The sequence below is a fragment of the Onthophagus taurus genome, chromosome 1, assembly GCF_036711975.1.
Source record: "Onthophagus taurus isolate NC chromosome 1, IU_Otau_3.0, whole genome shotgun sequence".
NCBI classification, from domain to species: domain Eukaryota; kingdom Metazoa; phylum Arthropoda; class Insecta; order Coleoptera; family Scarabaeidae; genus Onthophagus; species Onthophagus taurus.
In genome coordinates this window covers 41,084,881-41,111,599 of record NC_091966.1, presented here as the reverse complement: position 1 = coordinate 41,111,599, position 26,719 = coordinate 41,084,881, and the positions used below count along the sequence as shown (strand labels likewise).

The following is a 26,719-nucleotide window of genomic DNA, read 5'->3' as shown; positions in this document are numbered from 1 at the left end:
TTTTCGGTGTGTTGAAACTAGATTAAATTTGCTTTAAAATGGTTTTTAAATCATCTTGATATCTCAATTATTTCTTGAGATATGATTTTTTTCAAATTTGGTATTTTCAATCTTAATCTGTCAAAAATAAAAATGTAGAGATGAATTAAAAAAACCATCACATCGAAATTTGTTGCAATAAAAAATTGATTTTAACCTCGTTAAATATTAATTAAATTTGCTTCAAAATGATTTTTATTTCATGGCGATATCTCAATTCGTTCTTGAGATACGATTATATAAATTACATTATTCAACTAAACCTCAATAAAAACAGAGTTGAATTAAAAAAAAACGTATCACCTGAATTTGTAGAAGCGAAGAAATTATTTTTGGTGTGTTGAAACTAGATTAAATTTGCTTTAAAATGGTTTTTAAATCATCTTGATATCTCAATTATTTCTTGAGATATGATTTTTTTCAAATTTGGTATTTTCAATATCTGTCAAAAATAAAAATGTTGAGATGAATTAAAAAAATCATAACATCGAAATTTGTTACAATAAAAAATTAATTTTAACCTCATTAAACATTAATTAAATTTGCTTCAAAATGATTTTCATTTCATGGCGATATCTCAATTTGTTCTTGAGATACGATCATGTAAATTGCATTATTCAACTTAACCTCAATAAGAACAGAGTTGAATTAAAAAAATTGTTTCACCTGAATTTGTAGAAGCGAAGAAATTATTTTCGGTGTGTTGAAACTAGATTAAATTTGCTTTAAAATGGTTTTTAAATCATCTTGATATCTCAATTATTTCTTGAGATATGATTTTTTCAAATTTGGTATTTTCAATCTTAATCTGTCAAAAATAAAAATGTAGAAATGAATTAAAAAAATCATAACATCGAAATTTGTTGCAATAAAAAATTAATTTTAACCTCATTAAATATTAATTAAATTTGCTTCAAGATGATTCTTATTTCATGGCGATATCTCAAATCGTTCTTGAGATACGATCATGTAAATTGCATTATTCAACTTAACATCAATAAAAACAGAATTGAATTAAAAAAATCGTATCACCTGAATTTATAGATACGAAGAAATTATTGTCTGTGTGCTGAAACTAGATTAAATTTGCTTTAAAATGGTTTTTAAATCATCTTGATATCTCAATTATTTCTTGAGATATGATTTTTTTCAAATTTGGTATTTTCAATCTTAATCTGTCAAAAATAAAAATGGAGAGATGAATTAAAAAAATCATAACATCGAAATTTGTTGCAATATCAAATTGATTTTAACCTGATTAAATATTAATTAAATTTGCTTCAAAACGATTTTTATTTCATGGCGATATCTCAATTCGTTCTTGAGATACGATCATGTAAATTGCATTATTCAACTTAACCTCAATAAAAACCAAGTTGAATTAAAAAAATCGTATCACCTGACTTTGTGGAAGCGAAGAAATTATTTTTGATGTGTTAAAATTAGATTAAATTTGCTTTAAAATGGTTTTTAAATCAACTTGATATCTCAATTATTTCTTGAGATATGATTTTTCAAGTTTGGTATTTTCAATCTTAATCTGTCAAAAATAAAAATGTAGAAATGAATTAAAAAAATCATAACATCGAAATTTGTTGCAATAAAAAATTAATTTTAACCTCATTAAATATTAATTAAATTTGCTTCAAAATGATTTTTATTTCATGGCGATATCTCAATTCGTTCTTGAGATACGATCATGTAAATTGCATTATTCAACTTAACATCAATAAAAACAGAGTTGAATTAAAAAAATCGTATTACCTGAATTTGTAGAAGCGAAAAAATTATTTTTGGTGTGTTGAAACTAGATTAAATTTGCTTTAAAATGGTTTTTAAATCATCTTGATATATCAATTATTTCTTGAGATATGATTTTTTCAAATTTGGTATTTTCAATCTTAATCTGTCAAAAATAAAAATGTAGAGATAAATTAAAAAAATCATAACATCGAAATTTGTTGCAATAAAAAATTAATTTTAACCTCATTAAATATTACTTAAATTTGCTTCAAAATGATTTTTATTTCATGGTGATATCTCAATTCGTTCTTGAGATACGATCATGTAAATTGCATTATTCAACTTAACATCAATAAAAATAAAGTTGAATTAAAAAAATCATATCACCTAAATTTGTAGAAGCGAAGAAATTATTTTTGGTGTGTTGAAACTAGATTAAATTTGCTTTAAAATGGATTTTAAATCATCTTGATATCTCAATTATTTCTTGAGATATGATTTTTTCAAATTTGGTATTTTCAATCTTAATCTGTGAAAAATAAAAATGTAGAGATGAATTAAAAAAATCATAGCATCGAAATTTGTTGCATTAAAAAATTTATTTTAACCTCATTAAATATTAATTCAATTTGCTTCAAAATGATTCTTATTTCATGGCGATATCTCAATTCGTTCTTGAGATACGATCATGTAAATTGCATTATTCAACTTAACCTCAATAAAAACAGAGTTGAATTAAAAAAATCGTATCACCTGAATTTGTACAAGCGAAGAAATTATTTTTGGTGAGTTGAAACTAGATTAAATTTGGTTTAAAATGGTTTTTAAATCATCTTGATATCTCAATTATTTCTTGAGCTATGATTTTTTTCAAATTTGGTATTTTCAATCTTAATCTGTCAAAAATAAAAATGTAAGGATGAATTAAAAAAATCATAACATCGAAATTTGTTGCAATAAAAAATTGATTTTAACCTCGTTAAATATTAATTAAATTTGCTTCAAAATGATTCTTATTTCATGGCGATATCTCAATTCGTTCTTGAGATACGATCATGTAAATTGCATTATTCAACTTAACCTCAATATGAACAAAATTGAATTAAAAAAATCGTATCACCTGAATTTGTAGAAACGAAGAAATTATTTTTGGTGCGTTGAAACTAGATTAAATTTGCTTTAAACTGGTTTTTAAATCAAGTTGATATCTCAATTAGTTTTTGAGATATGATTTTTTTCAAATTTAGTATTTTCAATCTTAATCTGTCAAAAATAAAAATGGAGAGATGAATTAAAAAAATCATAACATCGAAATTTGTTGCAATATCAAATTGATTTTAACCTGATTAAATATTAATTAAATTTGCTTCAAAACGATTTTTATTTCATGGCGATATCTCAAATCGTTCTTGAGATACGATCATGTAAATTGCATTATTCAACTTAACCTCAATAAAAACAGAGTTGAATTAAAAAAATCGTATCACCTGAATTTGTAGAAGCGAAGAAATTATTTTTGGTGTGTTGAAACTAGATTAAATTTGCTTTAAAATGGATTTTAAATCAACTTGATATCTCAATTATTTCTTGAGGTATGATTTTTTTCAAATTTGGTATTTTCAATCTTAATCTGTCAAAAATAAAAATGGAGAGATGAATTAAAAAAATCATAACATCGAAATTTGTTGCAATAAAAAATTAATTTTAACATCATTAAATATTAATTAAATTTGCTTCAAAATGATTTTTATTTCATGATGATATCTCAATTCGTTCTTGAGATACGATCATGTAAATTGCATTATTCAACTTAACATCAATAAGAATAAAGTTGAATTAAAAAAATCATATCACCTAAATTTGTAGAAGCGAAGAAATTATTTGTGGTGTATTGAAACTAGATTAAATTTGCTTTAAAATGGTTTTTAAATCAAGTTGATATCTCAATTAGTTTTTGAGATATGATTTTTTTCAAATTTGGTGTTTTCAATCTTAATCTGTCAAAAATAAAAATGTAGAGATGAATTAAAAAAATCATAACATCGAAATTTGTTGCAATAAAAAATTGATTTTAACCTCATTAAATATTAATTAAATTTGCTTCAAAATGATTTTTATTTCATGATGATATCTCAATTCGTTCTTGAGATACGATCATGTAAATTGCATTATTCTACTTAACCTCAATAAGAAAAGAGTTGAATTAAAAAAATCGTATCACCTGAATTTGTAGAAGCGAAGAAATTATTTTTGGTGTGTTGAAACTAGATTAAATTTGCTTTAAAATGGTTTTTAAATCAACTTGATACCTCAATTATTTCTTGAGATACGATGTTGTAAATTGCGATTTTGTCAACTTAACCTCAATAAAATAATGGAATTTGAAAAAATCACCTGCTCACATCAAGATTTTATTTCTTACGTATAAAATAATACCGATTTCGACGCGAAACGCATCTTCAGGAAACGATTTTTTACAAAAATTAATTAAAAACTTAATTTTGATTTAAGAACATTAATCATTTTAACCGTTAATTACCTACATATAGAGAAATTTCTATTAAATAAAAAAACCTTAATGGCTTATTAGCTATTTGTTTTAATTTCTTTATTATTTTCCATAAAATAGTAAAACGAATCGTTTTAAGATCGAAATATATAACCCCCAGTTAAAGTTAAAGAAGAGTAGGCCAAGTGAGGAAACGCTGTTGGAAAAGAGTGTTTAGGCGTGGTAAAACCGCAGGATCCCAAGGAGAAAGAAAGAGCGACAGAGAAAGAGGTTGAAATGGCCCACAACACTAAAAACATGGTAGAGCTAGAGGATGTTCAACAGTTCATCGTGATCCTCCAACAGAGGAAGACAATTCTTCATATCATCTCAAAAAATATTATATTTCGGTGTGTGCAACGCGAATTTTATTAAAAAAAGTATTTTAATACAAACAATTTTTTATAAAAAAATGATTATTTAATTTTTGATTTGATTTAATTTAATTTTCGGTTTATCTTTAAATAATCATGAAAATTTTTGCGGAAATCTTAACCAAAAATAGAAGAATGAACTTTCCTAAAAGGTAAGATTAATTTAATTAAGTAAAATTAAATTTGTTATTGTTATTAAACATTTAATGACACTCTTAAATCAATTGCTACATCACAATTTATTGCTTAACATCTATTAAGAAAGTTATCTGTTTTAATTTTTTTATTAAACCCCAAAGTGCTTTTTATATGCTTTATTAAATTGCGCAAACGAAGCGAGTTGTAAAAACATTATATATTGATTATATCGTATTATCTCTTTTTGTGTCTATTACCTAAAAGGTGTTTAATAAATTATCATGAATAACGGGTGAGAAATCTAATTAAGGATGTTTAATTATTGATGTGACCGGTATTCTTAATGAATGATAGCTTTCTAAATGATGAGAAAAGCTTTTTCTTTGTACCTTGAAACGGTATTAATAAGATTTTAGAGGTTTTTACGGTGTTCATCACTGAAATGTAAAAAAGCTATAAAAAAGCGTCGTAAAATTTGTTAATAACACGATTATTTAAATAAATCAAAAATGTGCTATTTGGAGAATGATAGGAAAAAAAAGTTTAATTATAAAATAATCCTTAGTTAATAAGAAATATTTTTTATTAAAATCATTTTTCTCCATCTCATTTAGTTTCTGAGATTTATTATTAATTATAATCGGTAATTGAAATTAATAAGTGAGGTTATGATGCAGTAACTTAATTAATATTAATGATAGAAAAAACTTTTTAATTATAAAATAATCCTTACTTATTAAGAAATTTTTTTTATTAAAATCATTTTTTTCCATCTCATTTCATTATTGCATTGCAACAATTTTTATTAATAAATTTAGAAAAAGTTAGGTTATTTTCGATTTTCTCAATAAATATTAAAAATAGAAAAAAAGTTTCTTATCAAAAAAGAAGCACTATTAAATAAGCAATCATTTATGTTCGAAACATTTTTTTCTATCTAATTAAGTTTTTGAGTTATTATTAATTATAATCGCCAATTGAATTTGATAAAAGTGAGGTTACGATGTAGTAACTTAATAAATGTTAATGATAAAAAAAAACTTTTTAGTTATAAAATAATCGTTATTTGATAAGGATTTTTTTTTATTAAAATAATTTTTTTCAATCTCATTTAGTTTTTGAGTTGTAACAATTTTTATTAAGAAATTTATAAAAAAGTTAGGTTATTTTCGATTTTCTCAATAAATATAAAAAATAGGAAAAAACTTTCTTATTGAAAAAGAAGCACTATTAAATAAGCAATCATTTATGTCCGAAACATTTTTTTCTATCCCTTTTAGTTCTTGAGTTATTATTAATTATAATCGCCAATCGAAGTTAATAAAAGTGAGGTTATGATGTAGTAACTTAATAAATGTTAATGATAGGAAAAAACTTTTTAATTATATAATAATCGTTATTTGATAAGGATTTTTTTTTATTAAAATCATTTCTTTCAATCTCATTCAGTTTTTCAGTTGTAGCAACTTTTATTAAGAAATTTACAAAAAGGAAGGTTATTTTCTATTTTCTCAATAAATATTAAAAATAGATAAAAACTTTCTTATTAAAAAAGAAGCACTATTAAATAAGTAATCATTTATGTCCCAAACATTTTTTTCTATTCCTTTTAGTTTTTGAGTTATTATTAATTATAATCGCTAATCGAAGTTAATAAAAGTGAGGTTATGATGCAGTAACTTAATAAATGTTAATGATAGGAAAAAACTTTTTAATTATAAAATAATCGTTATTTGATAAGGATTGTTTTTTATTAAAACAATTTTTTTCCATCTCATTTAGTTTTTGAGTTGCAACAATTTTTATTAAGAAATTTATAAAAAAGTTAGGTTATTTTCGATTTTCTCAATAAATATGAAAAATAGGAAAAAACTTTCTTATTGAAAAAGAAGCACTATTAAATAAGCAATCATTTATGTCCGAAACATTTTTTTCTATCCCTTTTAGTTCTTGAGTTATTATTTATTATAATCGCCAATCAAAGTTGATAAAAGTGAGGTTATGATGTAGTAACTTAATAAATGTTAATGATAGGAAAAAACTTTTTAATTATAAAATAATCGTTATTTGATAAGGGTTTTTTTTTATTAAAATCATTTCTTTCAATCTCATTCAGTTTTTGAGTTGTAGCGACTTTTATTAAGAAATTTACAAAAAGGAACGTTATTTTCTATTTTCTCAATAAATATTAAAAATAGATAAAAACTTTCTTATCAAAAAAGAAGCACTATTAAATAAGTAATCATTTATGCCCGAAACATTTTTTTCTATCCCTTTAAGTTTTTGAGTTATTATTAATTATAATCGCCAATCGAAGTTAATTAAAGTGAGGTTATGATGTAGTAACTTAATAAATGTTAATGATAGGAAAAAACTTTTTAATTATAAAATAATCGTTATTTGATAAGGATTTTTTTTTATTAAAACTATTTTTGTCAATCTCATTTAGTTTTTGAGTTGCAACAATTTTTATTAAGAAATTTATAAAAAAGTTAGGTTATTTTCGATTTTCTCAATAAATATGAAAAATAGGAAAAAACTTTCTTATTGAAAAAGAAGCACTATTAAATAAGCAATCATTTATGTCCGAAACATTTTTTTCTATCCCTTTTAGTTCTTGAGTTATTATTAATTATAATCGCCAATCGAAGTTAATAAAAGTGAGGTTATGATGTAGTAACTTAATAAATGTTAATGATAGGAAAAAACTTTTTGATTATAAAATATTCGTTATTTCATAAGGATTTTTTTTTATTAAAATCATTTTCTTCAATCTCGTTTAGTTTTTGAGTTGCAACAATTTATATTAAGAAATTTAAAAATAGTAAAGTTATTTTTGATTTTCTCGATAAACATTAAAAATAGAAAAAAACTTTCTTATTGAAAAAGAAGCACTATTAAAGAAGCAATCATTTATATCCCAAACATTTTTTTCTATCCCATTGAGTTTTTGAATTATTATTAATTATAATTGCCAGTCGAAGTTAATAAAAGTGAGGTTATGATGTAGTAACTTAATAAATGTTAATGATAGAAAAAAACTTTTTAATTATAAAATAATCGTTACTTAATAAGGAATTTTTTTATTAAAATCATTTTTTTCAATCTCATTTAGTTTTTGAGTTGCAACAATTTTTATTAAGAAATTTACAAAAAGTAAGGTTATTTTCGATTTTCTCAATAAGTATTAAAAATAGAAAAAAGCTTTCTTATTGAAAAAGAAGCACTATTAAATAAGCAATCATTTATATTCCAAACATTTTGTTCTATCCCTTTTAGTTTTTGAGTTATTATTAATTATAATCGCCAATCGAAGTTAATAAAAGTGAGGTTATAATGTAGTAACTTAATAAATGTTAATGATAGAAAAAAACTTTTTAGTTATAAAATAATCGTTATTTGATAAGGATTTTTTTTTGTTAAAATAATTTTTTTCTATTTCATAGTTTTTGAGTTGCAGCAACTTTTATTAAGAAATTTATAAAAAAGTTAGGTTATTTTCGATTTTCTCAATAAATATTAAAAATAGAAAAAAACTTTCTTATTGAAAAAGAAGCACTATTAAATAAGCAATCATTTATATTGCAAACATTTTTTTCTATCCCTTTTAGTTTTTGAGTTATTATTAATTATAATCGCCAATCGAAGTTAATAAAAGTGAGGTTATGATGTAGTAACTTAATAAATGTTAATGATTGGAAAAAACTTTTTAACTATAAAATAATCGTTATTTGATAAGGATTTTTTTTTATTAAAATCATTTCTTTCAATCTCATTCAGTTTTTGAGTTACAACAATTACTATTAAGAAATTTATAAAAAAGTTAGGTTATTTTCGATTTTCTCGATAAACATTAAAAATAGAAAAAAAACTTTCTTATGAAAAAAGAAGCACTATTAAATAAGTAATCATTTATGTCCCAAACATTTTTTTCTATCCCTTTTACTTCTTGAGTTATTATTAATTATAATCGCCAATCAAAGTTAATAAAAGTGAGGTTATGATGTAGTAACTTAATAAATGTTAATGATAGAAAAAAACTTTTTAATTATAAAATAATCGTTATTAAACAAGAAATTTTTTTTATTCAAATAATTTTTTTCAATCTCATTTAGTTTTTGAGTTGCAACAATTTTTATTAGGAAATTTACAAAAAGTAAGGTTATTTTCGATTTTCACAATAAATATTAAAAATAGAAAAAAACTTTCTTATGGAAAAAGAAGCACTATTAAATAAGTAATCATTTATGTCCGAAACATTTTTTTCTATCCCTTTAAGTTTTTGAGTTATTATTAATTATAATCGTCAATCGAAGTTAATAAAAGTAAGGTTATAATGTAGTAACTTAATAAATGTTAATGATAGGAAAAAACTTTTTAATTATAAAATAATCGTTACTTAATAAGGATTTTTTTTTATTAAAATCATTTTCTTCAATTTCGTTTAGTTTTTAAGTTGAAACAAGTTTTATTAAGAAATTTACAAAAAGTAAGGTTATTTTCGATTTTCTCAATAAATGTTAAAAATAGAAAAAAACTTTCTTATTGAAAAAGATGCACTATTATATAAGTAATCATTGATGTTCTAAATATTTGTTTCTATCCCTTTTAATTTTTGAATTATTATTAATTATAATCGCCTATTCAAGTTAACGAAAGTGAGGTTATGATGTAGTAACTTAATAATTGTGAATGATACAAAAAAACTTTATAATTATAAAATAATCGTTATTTAATAAGGACTTTTTTTTATTAAAATAATTTTTTTTAATCTCATTTAGTTTTTGAGTTGCAACAATTTTTATTAAAAATTTTACAAAAAGTATGGTTATTTTCGATTTTGACGATAAATATTAAAAATAGAAAAAAACTTTCTTATTGAAAAAGAAGCACTATTAAATAAGTAATCATTTATGTCCGAAAAATTTTTTTCTATCCCTTTAAGTTTTTGAGTTATTATTAATTATAATCGCCAATCGAAGTTAATAAAAGTGAGGTTATGATGTAGTAACTTAATAAATGTTAATGATTGGAAAAAACTTTTTAACTATAAAATAATCGCTATTTGATAAGGATTTTTTTTTATTAAAATCATTTCTTTCAATCTCATTCAGTTTTTGAGTTACAACAATTACTATTAAGAAATTTATAAAAAAGTTAGGTTATTTTCGATTTTCTCGATAAACATTAAAAATAGAAAAAAAACTTTCTTATGAAAAAAGAAGCACTATTAAATAAGTAATCATTTATGTCCGAAACATTTTTTTCTATCTCATTAAGTTTTTGAGTTATTAATTATAATCGCCAATCGAAGTTAATAAAAGTGAGGTTATAATGTAGTAACTTAATAAATGTTAATGATAGGAAAAAACTTTTTAATTATAAAATAATCGTTACTTAATAAGGAATTTTTTTTATTAAAATCATTTTTTTCAATCTCATTTAGTTTTTGAGTTTGAACAATTTTTATTAAGAAATTTATAAAAAAGTTAGATTATTTTCGATTTTCCCAATAAATATAAAAAATAGGAAAAAACTTTCTTATCAAAAAAGAAGCACTATTAAATAAATAATCATTTATGTCCCAAAAATTTTTTTCTATCCTTTTTAGTTTTTAAGTTATTATTAATTATAATCGCCAATCGAAGTTAATAAAAGTGAGGTTATAATGTAGTAACTTAATAAATGTTAATGATAGGAAAAAACTTTTTAATTATAAAATAATCGTTACTTAATAAGGAATTTTTTTTATTAAAATCATTTTTTTCAATCTCATTTAGTTTTTGAGTTTGAACAATTTTTATTAAGAAATTTATAAAAAAGTTAGGTTATTTTCGATTTTCCCAATAAATATAAAAAATAGGAAAAAACTTTCTTATCAAAAAAGAAGCACTATTAAATAAATAATCATTTATGTCCCAAACATTTTTTTCTATCCCTTTTACTTCTTGAGTTATTATTAATTATAATCGCCAATCAAAGTTAATAAAAGTGAGGTTATGATGTAGTAACTTAATAAATGTTAATGATAGAAAAAAACTTTTTAATTATAAAATAATCGTTATTAAACAAGAAATTTTTTTTATTAAAATCATTTTTGTCTATCTCATTTAGTTTTTGAGTTGCAAAAATTTTTATTAAGAAATTTACAAAAAGTAAGGTTATTTTCGATTTTCACAATAAATATTAAGAATAGAAAAAAACTTTCTTATTGAAAAAGAAGCACTATTAAATAAGTAATCATTTATGTTCCAAAAATTTTTTTCTATCCCATTAAGTTTTTGAGTTATTATTAATTATAATCGCCAATTGAAATTAATAAAAGTGAGGTTATGATGTAGTAACTTAATAAATGTTAATGATAGAAAAAAACTTTTTAATTATAAAATAATCGTTACTTAATAAGGATTTTTTTTTATTAAAATCATTTTTGTCTATCTCATTTAGTTTTTGAGTTGCAAAAATTTTTATTAAGAAATTTACAAAAAAGTTAGGTTATTTTCGATTTTCTCAATAAATATTAAAAATAGAAAAAAGCTTTCTTATCAAAAAAGAAGCACTATTAAATAAGTAATCATTTATGTCCGAAAAATTTTTTTCTATCCCTTTAAGTTTTTGAGTTATTATTAATTATAATCGCCAATCGAAGTTAATTAAAGTGAGGTTATAATGTAATAACTTAATAAATATTAATGATAGAAAAAAACTTTTTAATTATAAAATAGTCTTTATTCAATAACAAATTTTTTTTATTAATATCATTTTTCCCCATCTCGTTTAGTTAAGAAGAAATCTACAAAATTCGATTTTATAAATAAATACAAAAAATACCTCAATTCTATCATCAAATCTCTCTTAAAATAGTTTTAATTTAAGGCTATGTGATTACATCAGCTCTGTACATGAGAAAATTTGCGATTTAATTTCTAAATTTACCGTAAACACATAATTACTCAATGTGTTAACATTTTTAAACACTTTTTTTTCAATTGTAAAAATGTGCTCCGTTTTCTCATTTTGAAAAATAAAACGTAACGACCTCTCCGCGCTTCGAAGCGTATCAATTGAAAGTTTTTCAATGCAAGCGGAAGTTGTAAAGCAAATTGATCGTTCATGCAACGAAAACACATTGACCCACGGGTTTCTTTTAATTTACATATAAACAATAATTATTATTTTTTTGAATACACATAAATGATTCGATTCGAATACGCGATAGTGAAAACTTGTTATGCAGTCTTTCCCGCATGTAAGGAAAAGTAGTACGTAGTCTGCTTAAATCGAGCAAAACTTTTTACAGGTGAAAACAAACTGGTAAATGAACATTTTTAGAATTCCGTTTGAAATTCTTTGAATGTATTAACCCAAATAAATTTTTGAAGGTTAAAAGACAATCATTTCTTTTATAACGTACGATAAAACAAACAAAGAAACTCGTTGAACCCTTTTTTAACACTTACTTACAACAAAAAAAATCTTAAGTGCTTGTTCTACTTTTTTTTAAGTACGTTTAAACTTAAACTTGAGTTAATCACGTCATTATCAACACCCAATTTAACTTACAATTGCAAGCGACAGTTACTTTTTACAATTTACAATGTTATTTTCTAAACTTGGCTATTACAAAAGTGGAGCAATGACTTTGTAATTTTGCTTTTTTTTTAATCTTTTCGGTTCTTTGTCTAATGCAGCTCGTCCGAATGCACGAAAGGTACGAAAATTCCCGTTAACGGTTTCTTTCTTTATCGTTGTTGTTGGTTTCGATTATTTTAGTCCGTTCGCGCCGAATTTTCATGGTGTGATGGAGGTCACTGGGTCGAAACCTGGACGTTAAACAACGCAACCTCTCCTCTACATTTTAGCAATAGGATAAAAACGAATTTTTGAACGTGCGAAATAACGGAAATTTTGATTTCTAAATCTAAACAAGTCGGACAATTTTATTTTAATGAATAGTTTTATTACGTCCAATTAGTGTAGAATTTATGCGGAAAAAGGAAACTAAAGCTGTATATCACAATTTTTACTTTCTCTTCTCCTCATATTACGGGATATACCATACGTATAACCGGAGCGTTAAATGTAATTTCGAAATCATTCAAGAGATAATAAAACTGTCGAGAACGTTGGAGTTTTAACGCACGTTTTGCCCAACCCTGGAGAAACTATAATATATCTTTCAAAACGTTTTTGTCTGCATATTTACTTTCTTCCTTAGGAAATGTAAAGTTTTGAATTAATTTGAATTGAAACTTATATTAAATCACATAATGTGGTTGTAAATTGATTTTGGGTTGGTATTACGTAACAAACTTTAATATGCAACTTACTTCAGTGAAATACACAAAAGAATGATCAAAATCGAATAATAACAATAAACGTTTCAGTTTACAAATTATAAAATCATTATTTATCAACACTGATATCGTTAGAACGTTGAGGAAGTTCATACAATGTTACATATCAGAAAGATCAGAATATCAAATTTAGGTATTTTTGCTTTTTTAACTACATTAAGTTGGCAGAATTGATTATGAATTATTATTTTAATATCAATTGTGAATATTATCCATGTAAAAATCCATTTACTACAAAAAGATCAACTACTTAAACACCAAATCAAATCGTAATAACACTTTTGCGCTTGATTAAAACCATTTTTTAATTATAGTAAGTGCAATATGTCAAAATTTGAATTTTAAGGTTACGTGCTGAATGTCAACGTTGTTAAGTATAACGAAAATTGTGATTCTTTTATGATTTTAATATCAGTTGCGAATATTATCCATATAAAGACCAATTTATTTCTAAAAGATCAACTACTTAATTATACCACGCACTTAATTAAAATCATTTCTTTATTTGTGATAAGTGCGATCTGTCAAAAATTTAAAATTTGAGGTTATGTGTGGTTTATTTACTTTGTCAAGTGTAGCGAAAATTGTGCGAGTTTTACGAGGGAAAAATATACATAAAAAGGTAAATATGAACTTCAATTAATATAAAATTGCACCATTTGAGTTATGTATTGCTTGGAATGTATGTTGAATCGGCAGATTTATTTAAATTCTTGTCACAACGACATAATTATTGACCAATGTATCAAAACCGTCTTCGGATTATATTTTTGATGTTAATTCTTAACATTTTCTATATAAAAACTCCTTTAGATCTCTTTTACTTTTTCAGCAATAACATCTTTTATGTCAAAAACATCAAATTTTGGTGTATTTTTGAGTTAAACTTGATTAAGTTGGCAGAATTGATCGATGGATTAAAACCGATTATGGATTATGATTTTAGATTTAATTATGAATATTTCCATCTCTTTCACTTTTTGAAATACAACAACTTCTGTGAAAAATCATCAAATTTAGGTATTTTTGCTTTTTAAGCTACAATAAGTTGGCAAAATTGATAGATGGATCAAAGTCGTTTTCGGATTATAACTTTGATGTTAATTGTAAACATTTTCTATATAAAAACTCCTTTAGATCTCATTTACTTTTTCAGCAATAACATTTTAAAAATTAATCCATAACTTTTGATAATTATACTTATACTTATTAACTTAGTTTCTTCATGAATCCATGAATTCCTTTCAGAATACTTTAGTAATATACAGAGAAATGAATGAGCTTAACTCATTCAGACTGTTTGTATTTTTCTATCAATATTTATTAAGATACTGCATCATAACATCACTTTTATTAACTTCGATTGACGATTATAATTAATAATAACTCAAAAACTAAAACGGATAGAAAAAAATTTTTGGAACATAAATGATTACTTATTTAATAGTGCTTCTTTTTCAATGAGAAAGTTTTTTTCTATTTTTAATATTTATTGAGAAAATCGAAAATAACCTTACTTTTTGTAAATTTCTTAATAAAAATTATTGCAACTCAAAAACTAAATGAGATGGAAAAAAATGATTTTAATAAAAAAAAATCCTTATCAAATAACGATTATTTTATAATTAAAAAGCTTTTTCTATCATTACTATTTATTAAGTTACTACATCATAACCCCACTTTTATTAACTTCGATTGGCGATTATAATTAATAATAACTCAAAAACTTAATGGGATAGAAAAAAATTTTTGGAACATAAACGATTGCTTATTTAGTAGTGCTTCTTTTTCAATCAGAAAGTTTTTTTCTATTTTTAATATTTATTGAGAAAATCGAAAATAACCTTACTTTTTGTAAATTCCTCAATAAAAATTGTTGCAACTCAAAAACTAAATGAGATTGAAAAAAATTATTTTAATAGAAAAAATTCCTTATTAAATAACGATTATTTTATAATTAAAAAGTTTTTTTCTATCATTACCACTTATTAAGTTACTACATCATAACCTCACTTTTATTAACTTCGATTGGCGATTATAATTAATAATAACTCAAAAACTTAATGGGATAGAAAAAAATGTTTGGGATATAAATGATTGCTTATTTAATAGTGCTTCTTTTTTTATAACAAAGTTTTTTTCTATTTTTAATATTTATTGAGAAAATCGAAAATAACCGTCCTTTTTGTAAATTTCGCAATAAAAATTGTTGCAACTCAAAAACTAAATGAGATTGAAAAAAATTATTTTAATAGAAAAAATTCCTTATTAAATAACGATTGTTTTGTAATTAAAAAGTATTTTTATATCATTACCATTTATTAAGTTACTACATCATAACCCCACTTTTATTAACTTCGATTGGCGATTATAATTAATAATAACTCAAAAACTTAATGGGATAGAAAAAAATTTTTGGAACATAAACGATTGCTTATTTAATAGTACTTCTTTGTTTATAAGAAAGCTTTTTTCTATTTTTAATATTTATTGAGAAAATCGAAAATAACCTTACTTTTTGTAAATTCCTCAATAAAAATTGTTGCAACTCAAAAACTAAATGAGATTGAAAAAAAATATTTTAATAGAAAAAATTCCTTATTAAATAACGATTATTTTATAATTAAAAAGTTTTTTTCTATCATTACCACTTATTAAGTTACTACATCATAACCTCACTTTTATTAACTTCGATTGGCGATTATAATTAATAATAACTCAAAAACTTAATGGGATAGAAAAAAATGTTTGGGATATAAATGATTGCTTATTTAATAGTGCTTCTTTTTTTATAAGAAAGTTTTTTTCTATTTTTAATATTTATTGAGAAAATCGAAAATAACCGTCCTTTTTGTAAATTTCGCAATAAAAATTGTTGCAACTCAAAAACCAAATGAGATTGAAAAAAAATAATTTAATAGAAAAAATTCCTTATTAAATAACGATTGTTTTGTAATTAAAAAGTTTTTTTATATCATTACCATTTATTAAGTTACTACATCATAACCCCACTTTTATTAACTTCGATTGGCGATTATAATTAATAATAACTCAAAAACTTAATGGGATAGAAAAAAATTTTTGGGACATAAATGTTTGCTTATTTAATAGTGCTTCTTTTTCGATAAGAAAGTTTTTTTCTATTTTTAATATTTATTGAGAAAAACGAAAATAACCTTACTTTTTGCAAATTTCTTAATAAAAGTTGTTGCAACTCAAAAACTAAATGAGATGGAAGAAAATGATTTTAATTAAAAAAAATCCTTATCAAATAACGATTATTTTATAATTAAAAAGTTTTTTTCTATCATTACCATTTATTAAGTTACTACATCATAACCCCACTTTTATTAACTTCGATTGGCGATTATAATTAATAATAACTCAAAAACTTAATGGGATAGAAAAAAATTTTTGGAACATAAACGATTGCTTATTTAGTAGTGCTTCTTTTTCAATAAGAGAGTTTTTTTCTATTTTTAATATTTATTGAGAAAATCGAAAATAACCGTCCTTTTTGTAAATTTCGCAATAAAAATTGTTGCAACTCAAAAACTAAATGAGATTGAAAAAAATTATTTTAATAGAAAAAATTCCTTATTAAATAACGATTATTTTGTAATTAAAAAGTTTTTTTCTATCATTAACATTTATTAAGTTACTACATCATAACCTCACTTTTATTAACTTCGATTGGCGATTATAATTAATAATAACTCAAAAACTCAATGGGATAGAAAAAAATGTTTGGAACATAAATGATTGCTTAGTTAATAGTGCTTCTTTTTCAATAAGAAAGTTTTTTTCTATTTTTAATATTTATTGAGAAAATCGAAAATAACCGTCTTTTTTAAATTTCTTAATAAAAATTGTTGCAACTCAAAAACTAAATGAGATTGAAAAAAATGATTTTAATAAAAAAATTTCCTTATTAAATAACGATTATTTTATAATTAAAAAGTTTTTATCTATCATTAACATTTATTAAGTTACTACATCATAACCTCACTTTTATTAACTTCGATTGGCGACTATAATTAATAATAACTCAAAAACTCAATGAGATAGAAAGAAATGTTTGGGACATAAATGCTTGCTTATTTAATAGTGCTTCTTTTTCAATAAGAAAGTTTTTTTCTATTTTTAATATTTATTGAGAAAATCGAAAATAACCGTCCTGTTTGTAAATTTTTTACTAAAAATTGTTGCAACTCAAAAACTAAATGAGATTGAAAAAAATTATTTTAATAAAAAAAAATCCTTATTAAATAACGATTATTTTATATTTAAAATTTTTTTCCTATCATCAAAGTTCCAGTAGAAGTAATTTGAAATTGTAGGGCACCCCACAAAAGACATCGAAAGCCTCGTTAACGTTCTGGGTTGGTTTGGGTTCGGAGATTTTTTGGGTGCACCATCATCATGTTCACCATTAATATGAAAGAGATTGTGTTGTTACATCCCGAGTTGTCGTGATTCGTTTTCGTAGAAATCTTGGTAGAGCTAAACTACTAAAATCTATCAATAATCCCATTATCCTCCAATATTGTGAATGTCTTCCGCAACATATACAAAAAAACAACCCAACCTCACGTCAGTATCTGACATTTCTGACCTCTCTCAACATTATTCGTAACATTTATCAATACTGTCTTCGTCTTTATAAGCATTCTGCACTTTCTTAACAACCAACATCCTTCCTGGACTTCCTTAACATTATTTAGGGCCATAATTTACTGTTCCTCTTCGGAATTACTAGAAACGATGTGAAAACTCAATTCGTTTTTTTTTTCTTTAAATAATATTGACGTAATAAAAAGTGATCGTACTTTAAAAATATCATCTATATAGAAGTAATAAAAATCAACATATAACTTAATAACTTCTTTCCACCATTAAATTCAATTGAAAGTTTAATATCATCAATTATAAAAAAGAAAAACTTTCGTAAAGTTTATAATATAAAATTTCTCCTAATCGTTAAATAACTTTTAATTTGTTAAAATCATCCCATTAAAAAAAAAGCTTAAGCTTTCCTATTTAAACACATCGAGCAAACAGAAGTAATAACCGCTAATTACCTCATACAGTCGCCATGAAAGTGAAAACATTTTCTGGACGATGATCTGTTAAAAAAAATGTATAACGATGCAAAAATGAATGTTAAAAAAAATAAGAGATGGGTCGAAGAGTTTAAGCAAAGAAATCGGCGTGCTTTCTTTTCGATCACGTGTGTGCAAAGATGTGAAAGGTGAGTCCGTAGGCGTTAGCGTCTCTCATAATACAAGAGGACTTCTTGGTCTGGTGATGTTCTTATACAAAGAATAAGGATACACACATACTATATACTCAACGTTGTAAATCTTGTCGTGGAAGGTCTCGGTCGCGAAGTGCCGTTAACCTCCTCTATTGCCATCGTGCCTTCGAAAGAAGGCTAACACCATCTCCATACCATCGAAGAACTAGATCTTTAAGACACGCGGATGTTGGATTTTTATCGAGGTTTTTTTAAAATTTCACGAAATTCTATTTATAATGTAAAATGTATGTAAATCTGCAAATATTTAAAAACTTTCGCGAAACTATTGTTTTTATACTTTCTGTTTACTACATATGCATTTCTACTTTTAGTTTGGAAGAGAGTTTTCGCATAATTTCGATAATTTTATTTTACTTCACACTAACTCAATTAATCAACATTAACAATAATAAATTACGGTGTGAACCTATAAAATGAATCAAGTTCTCGTGGGTTAATTAACTTTGACCTAGTAATAACGGATTATTAATAAAATCAAAAGAAACATAAAATATCTGGTTTATATAACATCATTATCTGAGTAAATATTGATCCCAATTCAAGGCACTAATGACTCATTGTCTTCTTGAATTATTGGTAATTCATATTGTTACATAAATGACTTTCGAATTTGTGGATTTTAACACAAAAAAAAATCGTGCCTTTCTCCCATGAAGAAGAATTTTATCGGGGCGAACTTTGCTAAATGAAATTTCGCGCTAGAAAGCATCTGTTAGCTCACTTCCCATAAACGCGATCGATCCGGGAAATGCGTTATTATTTCGTATAGAAAGGCAATAACGCATTGAGCAGTAATTAAAAGAATTTGTTTTAATGGATGTGGGTTTTTTAATGGTGATGATTAGAAAACCGGTATAGATAGGATTAACTCGACTTTTTTTCTATAATGATTGAGTTCCGGTTAAAATGAGGTGTATAAGGTTCTTATCTAAATCGGAGGGCGATTATGTGGTATTGTAGTACATGGGATGTGTTTTTTGATTTCACCTTGCAACAAAATAATTGATGGGGGAGAAGACAAGGAAAAAATAAATAAACAAAACGAAAGTCGCGTCCTCTATTTTGCGTTTATAACTGCGTTCCTATTAAAGGATTTTACATCTTAGCCGCGTTATGGTGCTAAGAGTTTATGTGTTAATCGCTTGAATGGTCACGATTTTATGGTATAACAACCTTCTAATCTTTAAACGTAATCGTTAACAGTTATGTCTACAAGACTTTCAAGTTCCTTGTTTATGGGGAAAAGAAATTATATCAATATAAAAATAAAAAAATTTCTTGTAATACTCTTTTTAAACTTTATATCATCAGTCATCAATTTTGCCAACTTAATCAAGTATAACCTAAAAATATACCAAAATTTGATGTTTTTGACAGAAAAAATGTTATTACTGAAAAAGTAAATGAGATATAAAGGAGTTTTTATATAGAAAATGTTTACAATTAATATCAAAATTATAATCCGAAGACGGTTTTGACCCATCGATCAATTTTGCCAACTTATTGTAGCTTAAAAAGCAAAAATACCTAAATTTGATGATTGCGACACAGAAAATGTTGTATTTCAAAAAGTGAAAGAGATGGAAATAAGTTTTTTAAACAGAAAACATACATAATTAAATCTAAAATCATAATCCATAATCGGTTTTAATCCATCGATCAATTCTGCCAACTTAATCAAGTTTAAGTCAAAAATACATCAAAATTTGATGTTTTTTACATAAAAAATGTTATTACTGAAAAAGTAAATGAGATCTAAAGGAGTTCTTATATAGAAAAAGTTTACAATTAACATCAAAATTATAATCCGAAGACAATTTTGATCCATCGATCAATTTTGCCAACTTATTGTAGCTTAAAAAGCAAAAATACCTAAATTTGATGATTGCGACACAGATGTTGTATTTCAAAAAGTGAAGGAGACAGAAATAAGTTTTTTAAACATACATAATTAAATCTAAAATCATAATCCATAATCGGTTTTAATCCATCGATCAATTCTGCCAACTTAATCAAGTTTAACTCAAAAATACACCAAAATTTGATGTTTTTTACATAAAAAATGTTATTACTGAAAAAGTAAATGAGATCTAAAGGAGTTCTTATATAGAAAAAGTTTACAATTAACATCAAAATTATAATCCGAAGACAATTTTGATCCATCGATCAATTTTGCCAACTTATTGTAACTTACAAAGCAAAAATACCTAAATTTGATGATTGCGACACAGAAGATGTTGTATTTCAAAAAGTGAAAGAGATGGAAATAAGTTTTTTAAACAGAAAACATACATAATTAAATCTAAAATCATAATCTCGAATCAGTTTTAATTCATCGATCAATTCTGCCAACTTAATCAAGTTTAACTCAAAAATACACCAAAATTTGATGTTTTTTACATAAAAAATGTTATTACTGAAAAAGTAAATGAGATCTAAAGGAGTTTTTATATAGAAAATGTTTACAATTAACATCAAAATTATAATCCGAAGACGATTTTGATCCATCGATCAATTTTGCCAACTTATTGTAGCTTAAAAAGCAAAAATACCTAAATTTGATGATTGCGACACAGAAGATGTTGAATTTCAAAAAGTGAAAGAGATGGAAATAAGTTTTTTAAACATACATAATTAAATCTAAAATCATAATCCATAATCGGTTTTAATCCATCGATCAATTCTACCAACTTAATCAAGTTTAACTCAAAAATACACCAAAATTTGATGTTTTTGACATAAAATAATGTTGTTACTGAAAAAGTAAATGAGATCTAAAGGAGTTTTTATATAGAAAATGTTTACAATTAACATCAAAATTATAATCCGAAGACGATTTTGATCCATCGATCAATTTTGCCAACTTATTGTAGCTTAAAAAGCAAAAATACCTAAATTTGATGATTGCGACACAGAAAATGTTGTATTTCAAAAAGTGAAAGAGATGGAAATAAGTTTTTTAAACAGAAAACATACATAATTAAATCTAAAATCATAATCCCGAATCAGTTTTAATCCATCGATCAATTCTGCCAACTTAATCAAGTTTAACTCAAAAATACACCAAAATTTGATGTTTTTGACATAAAATAATGTTGTTACTGAAAAAGTAAATGAGATCTAAAGGAGTTTTTATATAGAAAATGTTTACAATTAACATCAAAATTATAATCCGAAGACGATTTTGATCCATCGATCAATTTTGCCAACTTATTGTAGCTTAAAAAGCAAAAATACCTAAATTTGATGATTGCGACACAAAAGATGTATTTCAAAAAGTGAAAGAGACAGAAATAAGTTTTTTAAACATACATAATTAAATCTAAAATCATAATCCATAATCGGTTTTAATCCATCGATCAATTCTACCAACTTAATCAAGTTTAACTCAAAAATACACCAAAATTTTATGTTTTTGACATAAAAAATGTTATTACTGAAAAAGTAAATGAGATCTAAAGGAGTTTTTATATAGAAAATGTTTACAATTAACATCAAAATTATAATCCGAAGACAATTTTGATCCATCGATCAATTTTGCCAACTTATTGTAGCTTAAAAAGCAAAAATACCTAAATTTGATGATTGCGACACAGAAAATGTTGTATTTCAAAAAGTGAAAGAGATGGAAATAAGTTTTTTAAACAGAAAACATACATAATTAAATCTAAAATCATAATCCCGAATCAGTTTTAATCCATCAATCAATTCTGCCGACTTAATCAAGTTTAACTCAAAAATACACCAAAATTTGATGCTTTTGACATAAAAAATGTTATTACTGAAAAAGTAAATGAGATCTAAAGGAGTTTTTATATAGAAAATGTTTACAATTAACATCAAAATTATAACCCGAAGACAATTTTGATCCATCGATCAATTTTGCCAACTTATTGTAGCTTAAAAAGCAAAAATACCTAAATTTGATGATTGCGACACAAAAGATGTATTTCAAAAAGTGAAAGAGACAGAAATAAGTTTTTTAAACATACATAATTAAATGTAAAATCATAATCCATAATCGGTTTTAATCCATCGATCAATTCTACCAACTTAATCAAGTTTAACTCAAAAATACACCAAAATTTTATGTTTTTGACATAAAAAATGTTATTACTGAAAAAGTAAATGAGATCTAAAGGAGTTTTTATATAGAAAATGTTTACAATTAACATCAAAATTATAATCCGAAGACAATTTTGATCCATCGATCAATTTTGCCAACTTATTGTAGCTTAAAAAGCAAAAATACCTAAATTTGATGATTGCGACACAGAAAATGTTGTATTTCAAAAAGTGAAAGAGATGGAAATAAGTTTTTTAAACAGAAAACATACATAATTAAATCTAAAATCATAATCCCGAATCAGTTTTAATCCATCAATCAATTCTGCCGACTTAATCAAGTTTAACTCAAAAATACACCAAAATTTGATGCTTTTGACATAAAAAATGTTATTACTGAAAAAGTAAATGAGATCTAAAGGAGTTTTTATATAGAAAATGTTTACAATTAACATCAAAATTATAATCCGAAGACGATTTTGATCCATCGATCAATTTTGCCATCTTATTGTAGCTTAAAAAGCAAAAATACTTAAATTTGATGATTGCGACACAGAAAATGTTGTATTTCAAAAAGTGAAAGAGATGGAAATAAGTTTTTTAAACAGAAAACATACGTAATTAAATCTAAAATTATAATCCCGAATCGGTTTTAATCCATCGATCAATTCTGCCAACTTAATCAAGTTTAACTCAAAAATACACCAAAATTTGATGTTTTTGACATAAAATAATGTTGTTACTGAAAAAGTAAATGAGATCTAAAGGAGTTTTTATATAGAAAATGTTTACAATTAACATCAAAATTATAATCCGAAGACGATTTTGATCCATCGATCAATTTTGCCAACTTATTGTAGCTTAAAAAGCAAAAATACCTAAATTTGATGATTGCGACACAAAAGATGTATTTCAAAAAGTGAAAGAGACAGAAATAAGGTTTTTAAACATACATAATTAAATCTAAAATCATAATCCATAATCGGTTTTAATCCATCGATCAATTCTACCAACTTAATCAAGTTTAACTCAAAAATACACCAAAATTTGATGTTTTTTACATAAAAAATGTTATTACTGAAAAAGTAAATGAGATCTAAAGGAGTTCTTATATAGAAAAAGTTTACAATTAACATCAAAATTATAATCCGAAGACAATTTTGATCCATCGATCAATTTTGCCAACTTATTGTAACTTACAAAGCAAAAATACCTAAATTTGATGATTGCGATACAGAAGATGTTGTATTTCAAAAAGTGAAAGAGATGGAAATAAGTTTTTTAAACAGAAAACATACATAATTAAATCTAAAATCATAATACCGAATCAGTTTTAATCCATCGATCAATTCACTAAAATGTGATGTTTTTGACATAAAAAATTTGATTACTGGAAAGTAAATAAGATCTAAAGGAGTTTTTATATAGAAAATGTTTACAATTAATAATATATAATATTGATAATATTCACAACTGATATTAAAATCATAAATAAATCACAATTTTCGTTACACTTGACAAGGTAAACAAATCATACATAACCTCAAATATTAAATTTTGACAGATTACACTCACCATGAATAAATAGTTCCAATTAAGCGCGGAAATGTTTATTACGATTTGATTTAGGTTTTGAGAAGTTGATTTTTTAGTAATAAATGGGTTTTTACATGGATAATATTCACAACTGATATTAAAATCATAAATAAATCACAATTATCGTTACACTTGACAAGATAAACAAATCATACATAACCTCAAATATAAAATTTTGACAGATTACACTCACCATGAATAAATAGTTCCAATTAAGCGCGAAAATGTTTATTACGACTTGATTTCGTTTTTAATAAGTTGATCTTTTAGTAATAAATGGGTTTTTACATGGATAATATTCACAACTAATATTAAAATCATAAATAAACCACAATTTTCGTTACACTTGGCAAGGTAAACAAATCATACATAACCTCAAATATTAAATTTTGACAGATTACACTCACCATGAAGAAATAGTTCCAATTAAGCGCGAAAATGTTTATTACGACTTGATTTCGTTTTTAATAAGTTGATCTTTTAGTAATAAATGGGTTTTTACATGGATAATATTCACAACTGATATTAAAATCATAAATAAATTATAATTTCCGTTACACTTGACAAGGTAAACAAATCATACATAACCTGAAATTTTAAATTTTGACAGATTACACTCACCATTAATAAATAGTTCCAATTAAGCGCGGAAATGTTTATTACGACTTGATTTCGTTTTTTATAAGTTGATCTTTTAGTAACAAATGAGTTTTTACATGGGTAATATTCACAACTGATACTAAAATCATAAATAAATCACAATTTTCGTTACACTTGACAAGGTAAACAAATCATACATAACCTCAAATATTAAATTTTGACAGTTTACACACACCATGAAGAAATAGTTCCAATTAAGCGCGAAAATGTTTATTACGACTTGATTTCGTTTTTAATAAGTTGATCTTTTAGTAATAAATGGGTTTTTACATGGATAATATTCACAACTGATATTAAAATCATAAATAAATCACAATTTTCGTTACACTTGACAAGGTAAACAAGTCATACATAACCTCAAATTTAAAATTTTGACAGATTGCATTTTCCATTAATAAATAGTTCCAATTAAGTTTATTACAATTTGATTTAGTTTTTAATAAGTTGATTTTTTAATAATAAATGGGATTTTACATGGATAATATTCACGACAGATATTAAAATCATAAAATAATCATAATTTTCATTATACTTGACAACGCTGACATTTCGCACATAACCTAAAAATTCATTTTGACAGATTGCACTTACTACTGTTAAGAAAGGAAGAAATATGTGTAAATTGCATGAAGAAATCGAATCAGTTTTAACCAACCAACTTAATTTAAACGTATGTGTTTAGAACAACTCTTTCGGTAAGTTTAAATACTCAATCATTGTAATTAAGTTGTCCTTTCTTTATTATTCGCTCACATTCAAAGTCAAGATCATCAAAATCTACACAGAAAACCGCTAAACAATGGGCTTACTTGTGTAGGTGTGACTACAACAACTCGTTGAGCATTTCAGCACAACTTTCTAGGTCAAAAGAACGAAAAGAAGAATGTTTTTACTTATATTTAAACATTATTTTTGTCGGAAAATTTCTCTCGCAATCAATAGAAATTGGTTATTTTCCAAATTGATACGTAATTTCCATATTCTCTATCTAGGTTATCGTCGGATAATTTAGATTTTATTACAACATTGTTTTATTTGCATTTATTAACCCAGATTCAAAACTGACATAACCTTGCATATATTATGGAATCGAAACCCAAGAAATATCTTAATTGGTGTAATTAGAAAATTATCTACATTTACACGTAATTTAAATTCTATACAACACACAATTTCATCTTCAATTTACTTAATGGATGCGTTTAATAGGTAAAAATTTTCACCGTTTGCAATGGTAATTATTGTTGAGGAAACAGCTGCCAATACAAAAACGGTTCCGCAATCCGCAAACTGTTTGCTCTCTATACGATTTCGTTTCAATTACCCCAGATCGGTTTCTTGAAAAGCAACAGGAACAGAGAATTATTTTTTTAAAATAAATAATAAGCCACACGGTGGGGCTTTTATCTTCGTGATTCTAAGAAAACTTCTTATACTTACATTTAGTTAGGTAAGACGGTGACCAACATGATGTTATGGAAAAGTGAAACTTTACCATAACAAATCACTGAAAGAATTCTTATGTTTAAATCAAATCATAATAAATTGAAGTTAATCTTCAAAGAAATCTTTTTTTATTGAGAGTGTTATTAAAATCGCATTTGTGTTCTAATTCGGTTTATAATCATAGTAAATCAAGATATGCTCTAGATATTCTAAGTTCAGGAAATGGGTATTAAAAAAATTCTATTTTACTCTTAAAGAGGAAGTGAGCGAAGAACGAATTATTATTACAAATTGCATCTTACAACTTGAGCTGTTACACTTCAATTTTAAACGGGATTGAATTGGAAAGCTACGATTTTCATTTCGGTTAATCATTGAATAGAAATGCTAATCTCATACTATTAACTGTTTCGGAAAGAAAACATTTTCAAAA

At 24.4% G+C, this 26,719-nt stretch overlaps 1 protein-coding gene across 2 annotated transcripts in view; it reads left to right on the top strand.

Moving 5' to 3' along the window:
- The first annotated feature begins 4,598 nt into the window (after nucleotides 1-4,598).
- The window catches only part of LOC111418198 (heparan sulfate 2-O-sulfotransferase pipe), a 40,066-nt gene continuing 17,945 nt past the window's right edge, over nucleotides 4,599-26,719 (top strand). The window contains exon 1 of one of the 2 annotated variants that reach the window (XM_071201368.1): nucleotides 4,599-4,856. In XM_071201368.1, the coding sequence (XP_071057469.1) occupies nucleotides 4,801-4,856 (56 nt within the window). In that variant the 5' untranslated portion in view covers nucleotides 4,599-4,800. Of the gene's footprint in view, nucleotides 4,857-25,409; nucleotides 25,536-26,719 lie in introns of those variants that run through there. The other variant, XM_071201369.1, reaches the window with a different exon arrangement.